The sequence below is a fragment of the Sminthopsis crassicaudata genome, chromosome 2 (assembly GCF_048593235.1).
Source record: "Sminthopsis crassicaudata isolate SCR6 chromosome 2, ASM4859323v1, whole genome shotgun sequence".
Classification (NCBI taxonomy): Eukaryota; Metazoa; Chordata; class Mammalia; order Dasyuromorphia; family Dasyuridae; genus Sminthopsis; species Sminthopsis crassicaudata.
In genome coordinates, this window is record NC_133618.1 from 659711737 (window position 1) to 659724419 (window position 12683).

General features: G+C 43.3%; 1 protein-coding gene across 5 annotated transcripts in view; it reads left to right on the forward strand.

Annotated features, from left to right (window-relative positions):
- The first annotated feature begins 2612 nt into the window (after positions 1-2612).
- MAN2C1 (mannosidase alpha class 2C member 1) overlaps positions 2613-12683 on the forward strand; it is a 32463-nt gene continuing 22392 nt past the window's right edge. Inside the window, exons 1-4 of one of the 5 annotated variants that reach the window (XM_074296935.1) lie at positions 2613-2774; positions 7009-7134; positions 11425-11548; positions 12439-12509. In XM_074296935.1, the coding sequence (XP_074153036.1) occupies positions 2668-2774; positions 7009-7134; positions 11425-11548; positions 12439-12509 (428 nt within the window). In that variant the 5' untranslated portion in view covers positions 2613-2667. Of the gene's footprint in view, positions 2775-4621; positions 4640-6112; positions 6133-7008; positions 7139-11424; positions 11549-12438; positions 12510-12683 lie in introns of those variants that run through there. The other 4 variants (XM_074296937.1, XM_074296938.1, XM_074296936.1 and 1 more) reach the window with 4 other exon arrangements.

A 12683-nucleotide genomic window follows, 5' to 3' on the forward strand; every position in this document is an offset into this window, starting at 1 on the left:
AATTTACACTGTTTTACTACTGATCCCTAAGTTCCTCATCTGTTGAGTGAGAATCATTTTAATCTCTGCTTATCTCAGTGGGGATGTTATGAGAGACAAATGAGATCATGATAAAAAGCTTTAATAAAAAAAGAAAAAAAAAAGTGAGATCATGGATGACGGTCCTGCAAATATATTTTGTTACACAAGATTATCCCTTTAGAGGTTTAAGTGGCTCTTTCTAATATAATAGCTTTTATTTTTCAAAATATGTCAAGATATTTTTCGACATTCTCCCTTCCTTTCCCCCTTCCCCACCTCCAGACTGCAAGCAATCCAATATAGGTTAAATATGTGTAATTAATTTCTCTAAACGTAATTCCACATTTGTTATGTTGAGAAAAATCAAAAGGGGGGAAAAACATAAGGGGGAAAACAACCCCATAAGCAAGCAAACAACAAAAAAGGTGAAAATACTATGTTGTGAACCACACTAGTTCCCACAGTCCTCTCTGAGTGCAGATGGTTCTCTCCATTACAAGACCCAGTGGAACTGGCCTGAATCATCTTGTTGAAAAGAGCCACATCCAATCACTCAATCTTGTTATGTGCAATGTACTCTTGGTTCTATTTATTTCAATCAGCATCAGTTCCTGTAAATCTCTCTGGGACTTTTTGACTTGCCACTACAAAGAGGGCTGCCATAAACATTTTTGCACATGTGGGTCCCTTTCCCTCCTTTAAGATCTTTTTGGGATACAGGTTCAATAGAGACATTGCTGGATCAAAAGGTATGCACAGCTTGATAGACCTTTGGGCATAGTTCCAAATTGTTCTCCAGTTCACAGCTCCACCAGGCATGTATTAGTATCCCAGTTTTTCCACATGACCTCCGACATTTATCATTTTTTTCCTGTTATCTTAGCCAAACTACCTCAGAGTTGCCTTAATTTGAATTTCTCTAATCGATAGTAATTTAGAGCATTTTCTAATATGACCAGAAATGGTTTTCGTTGTCTGAAAACTGCTTTATATCCGTTGACCATTTGTTAATTGGGGAATGGCTTGTCTTATATAAATATGAGTCCATTATATATTTTGGAAATGAGGCCTTTATCAGAAAACACTGGATTTAAGATTCTCTCCTCTTCCCTCCTCCCCCCTTAGTTTTCTACTCCTATTTTGGCTGCATTGGTTTCATTTGTGCAAAAAAGAAATTAATCAAAATTGTCCATTTTGTATTTCATAATGTTCTCTAGTTCTTTGGCCATAAATTCCTTCCTTCTCTACAGATTTGTTCTTGTTCTCTAATTTGCTTATCGTATCACCCTTTTATGTCTAAATGATGAACCTATTTCTACCTTATCTTGGTAAAAGTGTCTATCAATGCCTAGTTTCTGCCATATTTCCAAGTTTCCTAGTAATTTGCGCCAAATAGTGAGTTCTCATCCCAGAAGTTGGGGTCCCTTGGGTTTATCAAACACTAGAGGACTATAGTGTCTTGTGAATCCAACCTATTCCCCTGATCGATTACCCCTTAGCCAGTATCAGATAGTTCTGATAACTGCTGCTTTATAATATAGTTTTAGGTCTGGCACAACTAGGCCATCAAGTGGCATGTTTTAAATAAATGCTGTTAAAAGCCTTAAAATGGGGATGGAGGGAAGGAAAGAGGGGGCCGGAACAGACATAGGGTTCTGTCTAGACAACATTCTGAATTTTAAAAAGGTTATTTCTGACTGGCTATACAGAAAATGGCTATTTTTAGCTATTCTAAAACTGCCCTTTCATTCCTTGTTCTCATCCTCTGGGGTCCCTTCTAAACATTCAAAAAAACTGTGCTTGCCTCTTACCTGCCAGTGCTTAACCTCACACTTCCACTGAGTGTTGTGCAACGGAAAGAGTACAAGATTGGAAGTTGGAAAATGTGGGCCCAGATCCCCAGTTTTGGGAGACATTAACTTCTCTGGTTCCTAAAGTTTTAAGGGGAGGGTTCCAAGAAATGTGGAAGATGATCCCGCTAAGACGGGCGCTCCTAACTTCGGGAAAGCACAACGTAGAGGACGCCGCGTCCACAGTCCCGTGCCGCACGGCCCCGTTCCTCGCCGTGGGGCTCGCGGACCGCTCCCGCCTTTACTCTGAAACCCCCATCCCGCCCTGAGGAGGCCGCGGTAGAGTTCCTTGCTCCCCGTCATAACGCGCGCGGCCTCTTACTCGGAGACTCTCTGAATAACCCGGTTGTTGGGCCTCCCTGGTCCCGAGTCGAGAAGGGCTCCAGCTTGTACTGCGGCGAGCCCAGGTTGCGGCTGCTTGGGTTCCGCTGGTGTCACCCCTTGTGCCGCGGCTCCTGTAGACACCCGCTGACGGAGCTGGGCAGCAACTTAAGTGATACCCGTGTTGCTGAAGTGCCGGGGAAGCCCGGACCCGCGGGCCCTGGGGGAGGCCCTACCGGGAAGGGGGGTGCGCGGTGGAGACATGGTGGGAGGTGAGATGCCGCGAACCGAGCAGTTCGGAGTCAGGGACGAAACTGCTGTAAGCACAGGGAAGTAGGGGAGCAAAGTGGGTGGAGCCCAGGTGGGGGCGGGGCGAGGAGTTAGGAACTTCGGGAGGCCCCGCCTGCGCATGCGTTGCGAGCCCCCGCCGCTGAGCGGAAGGAGCCGGCAGACGGCGGCCATTGCGGCTGCGGCGATGGCGACGCCCCCGGCCTTGGTGCTGAAGCACCGGCGCACCACCTTGGAGCGGGTGGAAAAGTTCCTGTCGCCCCTTTACTTCACTGACTGCAACTTGTGGGGCAGGTGAGGGCCCGGGCGGGCCTGAGGGCTAGCGGCCTGAGACCGGGGAAGCCCAGGAGAGCAGCGGAGGGCCCCCCCTTTCCGGGGCGGGAGAAGTTCCTGTCGCCTCGCCCCGCCCCCACCCCGGGCTCCCGAGGGAGGCGTGTTGTCCCAGAGCAATTTCCGCCTAACGACCCCGACGACCGGTGACGTCAGTGCCGTCACGCTTTCCTCGCTTTGACGCAGGGGGGTCCTAGGGTGCGGAAGCCGGGAGAGCGGGGAGGGCGCCTGAACCACATGTTGATCGCCTCAGTTTCCCCATATGTAATAACAGGTTATCGAGATACCTTGTGTGAGGACAACAGCGCGCACCATTGGGTGCTCCAGGATGCCCCATCACCGGCCCTTCCCTGCTTCCCCGGCCCGCCCTTGCTGGCGATCGGAGGATTGCGCCTTTAGAGCGGGGAGGGAACTACTTTTAACCGCGGAGGTTAAGTGAGAGGCTCCGGGGGTCCGCGGTGAACCCCGGCGGCAGGCAGAGCGAGACCTGTGGGGAGCTTGGGAGTCAGCTCCAGCAGTCGTTTCCCCCCAAAAGTTAACCCCTGGATAGCCCATAGAGTACCCCAAACTTGGGTCATGTAATTAGATTTTTTTTTTTTGAGGCTGGGGTTAAGTGACTTGCCCAGGGTCACACAGCTAGGAAGTGTTAAGTGTCTGAGACCAGATTTGAACTCGGGTCCTCCTGACCCCAGGGCTGGGGCTCTACCCACTGCGCCCCCTAGCGGCCCCTAAACTCGTCATATGATGATGTATGATTCCATTCCACCTCTAACTATGAAAACTAAATATGAAATACAAAGTCTATACCCGAGGTGCCCCATTGAAGGTTTGTAGCTGGAATACTTTCCACCAACTTTGCAAACCTGCAGTGAGGCACTAAGTGGGCCTGCAGTGGGGCAGCCTCAGTTACAATTCATTGCAAGTCATGACGGGCAGCCCGCCTTATCAGGAATACTGAGGAGCCGGCACCTCGGTTCTCCCCGCTGGACCAGATACATTGTGTCACTGATGGCCCCAGGACCGAGAAGGGCTCCTCCCACAGACACGCCCACCACTCCTCAGCTCCTATGCCCTGAGGAGCACCCAGGCCGTCTCCTTTCCCTAGCTTCTCATACGTGTGCCCATCACAGAAGGATTGGTATAAGACCAAATGAAAATAAATCATCCCAAGAGCCCCATGAGACGAACCTTGGAAGTGAACACAGGAGAACGCGCTCTTTTCTCTCTGAAGACAATGCTGACACCTCATTTGGACTGAGAAGGGGGAGTCTGGTGGAGTGCACGGAACACCGGCGTTCAAGGTCCTGGATCTGCCATTCACAGTCCCTGGACAAGCCTCTTCAGGATTCACTTGTCTAAGGAGGAAGCTGTTGATGACTGGCAAGGAGGGCGGGGCCGGTTGCATTTTGGAGCTTGGCGGTGGTGATTGTTCCGAGGTTGTTTTTTATTCCATAGAGGGAGCGACGGACTTGGAGCCAGGCAGGAGCGGAGATTTTTCCTTCTCTGAAAAGATAATACGGCCTTCTGTGCCAGTCCTACGAGCTGTCACAGCAAGGATTCAAATGAGACAAAGCTCATAAAAGCACTCACAGATTCAAGGCAGTTATTTTCATTTCCCGATTTGCCTAAGCGCTAAAACATCCGAAGTGTCGGGGAGGGCCCGTGTTCAGCTGAATTTGGAATGAGAGGAGCCGCTTGTGACTTTGGGCACTATCAGTCATTTCTCCTGAATTTGTTTTTTTTCAACCACAAAATAAATAGGAGGTAGAATGAGTGGGAAGAATTAAAACTAGATGACCTTGAAAGTCCCTAGGTGTTAGGATTACCAGGTGAGAACTAGGGTTGTCTGGACAGTGAGAAGGTGAGAACTCACCTGGTAATCCTAACACCTAGGGACTTTAAATTTACTCATTTAGGAGCGCACTGCAAAAGTCTGGGACAGTTTCTTTAAAAAAATAATTTCTAGGTCCATTTTATCACCTAATTCTTGGGTCTTCCCAACTATGTTATAGAAGTCAGACCATGACTGATCTTCACTGAGTTGATTTCCCTGTATGTACTGTGAAGGTGAATTCGCTTTAGGAGTTGGGCATCTCATTTAAGAGGCTTTGTAGCATCTATAACATCCATAAACAGACATCTGGATGAACTCACCATCCACACAAATGTCCTTGTCTATATGGATTTTGTATTTCACAACAGGATAAGTGTCTTTGCAGTTTTGTTGGCATTGGTAATGAGAATATTCTTAAGCAAAGTTATTTTTGTTGTTGCTTGATCTTATATTTTAGCATTTGTGTGACTGAAAACATCTGCTGTATTGCTTATAGAAGCCTGCTTGTTCTCATATTTTAATCCAGGATACCTGTGATAGCTGTGTAGATAATGCACAGAGATTTTTCATAGATGAGAGGAGGAGCATGGGTCAGTAGTTACAAGTAGATGATGATACCGACCTTGATGTTTTTTTTCCCTAGTCATTCAGTTAAATCCTTCAAAAATTGATCCTTCAGTACTCTCAAAATTGTCTTGATTCCATAACACATTTCTTCTGTTCTGGTCCAGCTGTTCTTCATATTTTTGTCATTGCATCATTAGATCCCAAACTTAGAAATAAAGGCAAGGGTGAGTGGGGAAGCAGCTGCTATTGGTGCATAAGAGCTAGTTGTTAAATTTCAATTCAGTGAACATTTATTAATCACCTACTAGGCACTGTACTAAGTGGTGGGGATACAAATAAGAAAAAGATAGTTCCTGCCCTCAAGGAGCTTACAATCTAAGAGGGTAAGACAAATCACAAAAGGAGGGGAGCATCAGGAGGGACTTGATGCTGGGGACATGACATTCTGTGGAATTGAAACCAAACTGAATTGTTGATGGAAAATGGAGAATTAACTGAGAAATAATGAAAGTTCTGAGCCTTCTGAAAAGGAAGATTTTTCGAGGAGTTTGTTTCTCCTCCAGTCAAAGAGGAGAGACAACTAATGAAGAATTACCTGAAAAAATTTATGAGTGAGCATTTACACTTAAGAAATCAGTAAATGCTACAAACAGGACTTGTTATTGTTTTGTTGATTGTCTAGATTCAAGAAAATGAGGAAAACATTAATAATGAGGATTAAATTTATCAGTGTATTTTTTCACCCAGAAAGCTGGTCACTAAGTACTTCCCTCCTTACCAATCATCTTAACAGCTTCCTCATTAAACAAATGAATCCTAAAGAGGTTTATCCAGGGATTGTAAATGGCAGATCCAGAATTCAATTTTGAACTCCAGTGTTCTGTGCACTCCACCAGACTTCCCCTTCTCAGTCCAAATGAGGTATTAGCATTGTCTTTAGAGATAAAAGATTGTTACCAAATTGGTTCCATTCTCATATGTTGACTTCCAAGATTCATCTTGGGATGATCTATTTTAATTTGGTCTTATGCCAATTCTTCATCAAACTTTTTGTCCCCCCCCCCAAGGATCAGAATGAATGCCTAGCATAGACCAGATCCTGAATCTGTGCTTATTCCCTTCCCCTTAACTCTATAACTTCTCATTTTTATGAGATGACTCTGTTCATAACCTGCCATTTTCCTTTGCATGGTTTCTCAAATGAATTGTGTGTATATATACATACATATGTATATATGAATTGTGTGTATATATACATACATAGAATTTAGATTATGTACTGTATGTGTATATATATATATATATATATATATACACATACAGTACATAATCTAAATTCTAAACTAGCATTGCCCTTGGCTGCTCTATTCTCTCTTTGGCAAGGAGATCAATACCACACACAGGAAAATGGGAAAGTGAAGTGTTTAAAACCAGGATCCCTGCTCTTCCGATTCCAAATCCAGCTCTGTCCACCGAGTCCACACTTACCTGAGGCACTCTAGCTTTAACCTTGCTAGTGTGATAAAACTTGTCAGAAGCGGGTACCCAGGGCGACTGTTGTGTCGGCATGAGCTGTCAGAAGAGGCCTTTCATCCTAACTTTATAGACGCAAAGGTGTCAATACTCATCTCTAGCATACCCCTCCTGAGCATGACTGTACACATGATTGTTTGGAGAGGAGCTTTCTATCCATACCCCTGCCTGTTCTCCTGCTACATAGTATCAGCTGTAAAGAACCCTGAATTTCATACAGAACCAACAGTGCTGACATGCACATGTTTGTCTTTCTTTTCCCAGACTCTATGGAGAAAGTTGCCCTGTGACTTCACTGTCCTGCTTCATGACTCCAGAACGTATGCCATATGAACAGGCCATTCAGCAAAACTTCCGCATGGTCAAAGTTGGTGATACTTTTGGACCCACGTAGGTAACCTGGAGTTTGGGGACAAGGCAAGGTGGGAAATTATTTTTAAAAAAGAACCTATCAGTGGAGTATATTGTAAGCCCCCCTACCTTTAGTAAGGATTAAGAAAAAAATGGAAGAATTTGAGGTTCACTTTATGAGTCTTTTATTATCTATTGCTCAGAACATAGACCTTAGAATCATAGGTTTGGAGTGAAGATGGACTTAGAGATCATCTAATTCATTTTTATTTTTTTATACCCAGAGCCTAGAACAATGCCTTTCACATGGCAGGTTTTTAATAAGTGTTTGTTTCATTAAAGTGAATTTTACTGATGAGGAAACATGGCCAGAGCAGGAAAATGATTTGTATGAAGTCATACAGATCCATTAGTAAATTAGAATTAGAATTTGTGACTGTAAAGGATCCATTCAGTCCATCAAGTTAAGTACCTGAATCCTATCTCAAGCTTGTCTTGAATACTTTGGAAACTGGCAGCCCACTCTCTCACAAATCAGCCCAATTCAGTATTAGGCAATTCTACGTGTTAGGAAGTTTTTTCTCATGTTAAACAGAAATCTGTCTCAATCTGTTTCCCTCTCATTTCTCCTGATTATTCCTAGTTTAGCCTTTAAGAGCCCACAATTGGGCAAATGTGCTTAGCAGCTGAGTATTAAGATATTATCACTTTCTGTGCGTTGCTCTCATTCTATATTAGTGCAGTTTATTTTTTGAGCTTCAAGATGTAAAACTTAATTCTTTTCAAAAAATTAGTTTTCATTATTATATTTTGTTTTTATCTTGCTTACATTTCCCCTTTATCCATTCTGTAAACCTTATGATAGATTAAAAAAAAAAAAAAGAAAAGAAAAAGAGGGAAAAAAAGTCAGCAAAACCATTCAAAAAATCTGATGCTATATTCATTGTTTCATACTCACAGACCTCTAGGAATTGGGGGGAAGGGGTCAGGTTACAGCTTTTCATTGGGGCAAAACTTGTGTTTAATAATGTCACAAGTTTGAATTTCAGCGATTTTGTAGTTCTTTGTAGTTACATTGTCATTGTACATACTGCTTATATTTATTCCTATTAAATTTCATTTTGTTGTTTTCACGTTATTGTTCTAGTCTATCAAAAATCATTTTGAATTTGAATTATATCTTCTAGTATGTTTCTGTGTTACTTGGGTGAGTTACTCTCCATTGGAGGGCCAGTTTTCCTATCTGAAATGGGAGCCATGGTCTTGGAAGGCCTATTCTAATCCAAAGGGTGCCAGTCAGAGCTGAATAGTAGAGGAGGTCTCTCCCATTCTTCTAGTTTTCTCAGGTAACCAGCATGCTAATGAGACACAATAATGCAGCAGAAGCATTTTCCTGTTCCATCACCAGGGCCTGGTCTCTGTCCTCAAACAACTTCATCATTTGTCAGAAAGTCTTCCTGAATACTGCTGTGTATACAAGCCTGAACTGTCAGATAGCATGATAATAACAACTCAGTTCTGAGTGCTTGAAATATCATACCAAGCGGTGAAATGGGCAGGACAAGGATTCTTGTTTTACATATAAAGAAACTGTGGCTAAGAGAACTAAGTGCTTTGTACAGGGTCACAAAGTAAATGTCAGAATAGGCTATTAAGACCTGGGCCTTGGTCTTAGGACTTTGTGTCTTGTTGAACAGATAAGGCTAACAAACATGAAACAGAACAGAGATTGTCCCTGTTGATTCACTTTTCCTTGTGCATAGCTCTAATCTTGTCATTTCATTGATTAGTAATTTTTAAGGGCATAAACTCCTCCAAACATTTGGGACCCCCATAATCTGGCCCCAGCTTATTCTTCTGGTTTTATTCCATGCATTTTTAAAAAATTCTCCATGATTCTGCCAAACTGGAGTGTGATGACTACTACGCTATAGTGTAGTCCTACCATTGCTTCAATGTCCAAAATGACCTACTTCCCTTCCTCCTCCTTCTCTGCTGAAATCATATTTGTCCTTGAAGACTTTCCTCAAATCCACCTTCCTTATGAAGATGTGTCCCCATCTGGAGATGACTTTCCTCCATTTTACTCTCAAGCATTTTGTTCACATCTCTCTTAGATAACATAACATATTCTGTTTTCTGTATGTGCTAGTCTCCCCCATTAGGAGACTGTAACCACCTTATGGACAAAGAGGTTTCTTTTTCTTTTGGGGATCTCAAGTCCTTTGTCTTTTGTTGATTAGACATTTGTTGAATTCAAGAGAATAGTATGACATTTCTTGTAAACTAGACTTTGTTTTTCAAACTGTTGTTTGAAGTAGTCAGAAAAGGACTCATGAGAAGTGTGTCCTTTTTTGGGGAAAAAAAAAGTAAAATACAATTGAAATTGATTTGAGATTTTTTGAGATATTCCTTAAGATCACAGTGGAAATCCAGAATCATTACCTCCCTAGAGTTGGGAATCTTTGATTCAAAGACTTACACTCTAAGATATAGGTAGTGTGAAAATGCAGATTCAAATGTCAAAGACAAGAAAGATCACCAAATGGAAATTTTTCAGAGCTAATGTAGACCATTAGATAGTAGGGTCCAGGGATAGACCAGGAAGATGTTTCTGTCCTGTCTCCAGTGTGCTGATTGCTTGATTCTAGAGAACTGGAAGGATGGGAGAGGCTGTCTTCTGTTGTACTCAGCTCTGACTGGCCCTTTACTCATGAACTTTCAGGGACTCCTTCTCATGTCCACCATACTCCTGAATCTGATATTCAGGACATCCCATGGTCTCGGGCTGCTGCCTTCCTTTCAGTCTTGGCTCTTAGGCTGGAGGCTTCTTTCTTAATGGAGCCTTATTCTTTACTTTTAATCATTTAGCATAGAGTACCCTGACATAAAAGGTGTCTAATAAATGCTGACTGATAATTCCTCTCCTTCTTTGAGTATACTACCTTCTTCTCTTCTTTCCCTGATGGGTTTAGAACAGGCAAGGGCTTTAAAGATCACACAGTCTCTTCCTTTTGAGGTGAAGTTGAACCCTGTGGATGTGGCTTAGTTAGACATAAATGTGTGAGTAGCAGAGCCTGGCTTCAAGCCTCACCCTCAGGGTTCTTTTCTGCTGTACTAAGCTGCCAGATTGCTCCATCGGAAGGCAGAGAAACTCAAGCCCCTTTTTTTTTCCTGGGAGCAAGAGTTGACTTTCCAGCTGAGGTCCTCCTATCTGGGTTAGTTTATATCTGTGTGGTCAGTGGGCCTTTTGTCAGGGAATGAGACCTGCCTCTGAGCAAAAGGGTTCTGTCTGACCCCTGTAGCACGCATTTTAGTGTTACAGACTCAACAATTCCTCACTTCTCCTGCCCCAACTTAGGGCATTTCTTCTCAGAGGTACATTGTACTTCTGGGACCACAACAGCTGCATCCAGAGCACATATTTAAAGCCACTTTCAGAAGAGCTCTGTGGCCATCCCATTTGAATCAGAACATGAACACAGACTCACTACATGAACTACTCTGTCAGTTCAATAATGACCTCTTGCATTTTGCCTTTCTAACTCCTACTATTTGTTCGGGACTCAGGAATTATCTCTTAAATTTCTTCTTTCTCCTACATAGCTTCCAGCATAATCTCAGATACCATACTTATTCCCATGTCAGCTTTTGTTCACATTCTTCCTTCAAATTTAGGTTTTCTTACTCTTTTGTGTGCCATGGACCTCTTTGTCTGTCTGCTTAGACCTGTGGGCTCTTGTCAGAATCTTATTTTCCTATGAGTGTGTGCATGTGTGCACATGCAATTACAAAGGAAAGCAAAAGTTAGTGAAAATAAATATCCTTCCATAGACCTTTGCCTTCCTTTCCTTGCTGCTCTCTCTCCATCTTCTTTAAACTTTAGGGCCCACCTCAAGTCTTGGCTCCTCCAGAAAGCCTGCTAGGGCTACTTCAGCTAAACTCATCAGACAGGATATGATCTTTATCGCCCAGGTCATGCCCTTTGCCTCAGCATTTGACTGTTTTCTGATTGTATGTGAATCTTCTCCACTTATCGACTCCAGAAAAAGAACTGTTTCTTGACTTTTTTGGTCATTCACAGCACCGGGGACAATTCTAGTATTTACTCAATAAATCCCTGGTGATTGTGCTGACCTGACATGGTAGATTCCTTGAAAATGAAGTTTACTAGCTTCTCCACCATGCTCTGTGTTCTTGGTTCATTGAATCTGGACAGAGACATTGTTCTACTGACAATTTAATTGAAATTGACTTTCTGTTTCCTAAACCAAAGCCCCTTGACCCTGTGCTCTTGTCATCCTGACCTCTTCTTTGTTTCTCTTGTAGGTGGTGGACCTGCTGGTTCCGAGTGGAGGTGACTATCCCCAAAACTTGGATGGGTCATGAAATTCACTTTCTCTGGGAGAGTGATGGAGAAAGCCTATTGTGGAGGAATGGGGAACCAGTCCAGGTGAGACAACAAATAGGAATCTTTCCAGTTTGTTTCCATAACTGGCTACTGCTAAGTGACAGTTTAAAGCTCCTGCCTCCTAAGAACATGGGAACTGAAGGGCCCAAAAGACTTGCCAGTGCCCTTCCTGGTGGGGAATGGTCTGGATTTCTTTTGCCCTGTGGTTCTTAAAGAGTCTGGGATACAACTTCCTTTTAAACACCACTACTCTAATTGGCTCTGCCCAGATGGGAAACTAGGGAACTCACTGAGTTCAAGATCGGGGCATAGGGTGGTTCAAAGCTGTGGGTTCTGTACCCAAGCCTGTCTCTGACTTGCTGTTTGACCCAGATGTTCACCTCTAGTCTCTGGGTCTCTTGTCCTTGATTGACATTTGTCCTTAGAGGAATAATGACTACAAACAATTGTGATCAAGATAACAATCTTGATTGTTTCTAAATATTTATCCTATTTAATTCTCATAGCCTTCCTGTGAAATATGTAAGAAAAACTGATGACGCAAATCAATTAAGTTACTTATTAGATCTCACAGCAAATCAGTAGCAGATTTGGGACTAAAATTCTTAAGATTCCTGGGCCAGTGTTTTTCCTATCATACTATCCCTTAGACTAGTTGGTTTCCTTCTAATAAACTCTGACTTAAAGAAATGGAATTTTGCTGTTCAAGGAGAAAGTTAAGTAGCCAAGAAGACTGTGTGCATAGTTTCCTTCTTAGCCACAGCCACTGATCCCTGAGAATTGTTGATCTAGAGCTGGAGAAAAAAATGGATGGAAACACTCTACGGGGAATGTGATAAAAGGACTCCCTATCATATCTGGGCCCCTGTCCAGTCATTTGCCTAAGTTGGTAGCTGAGTGGACTCAGGACCAGATCTCTCCTCCCCACTCAGGGTTTGACCAAATTGGGTGAGAAGACCAGCTACATCCTGACTGACAAGATGAAGGAAGGAGATCCCTGGAGGCGAGTGTGAATCCCTTGGCGGGAGGGAGGGAGCGGCCAAGGGAGCAGCCCACAAACGCAGCAAAGCTGATGGAGTTTGGGGTTTGGAACTGCCAGATAGGAATGGAATACCAGCTAATTGAAGTTATAATAAATCTATGTGAGCACAAATGTATACCTACCCACCCAGCTGCA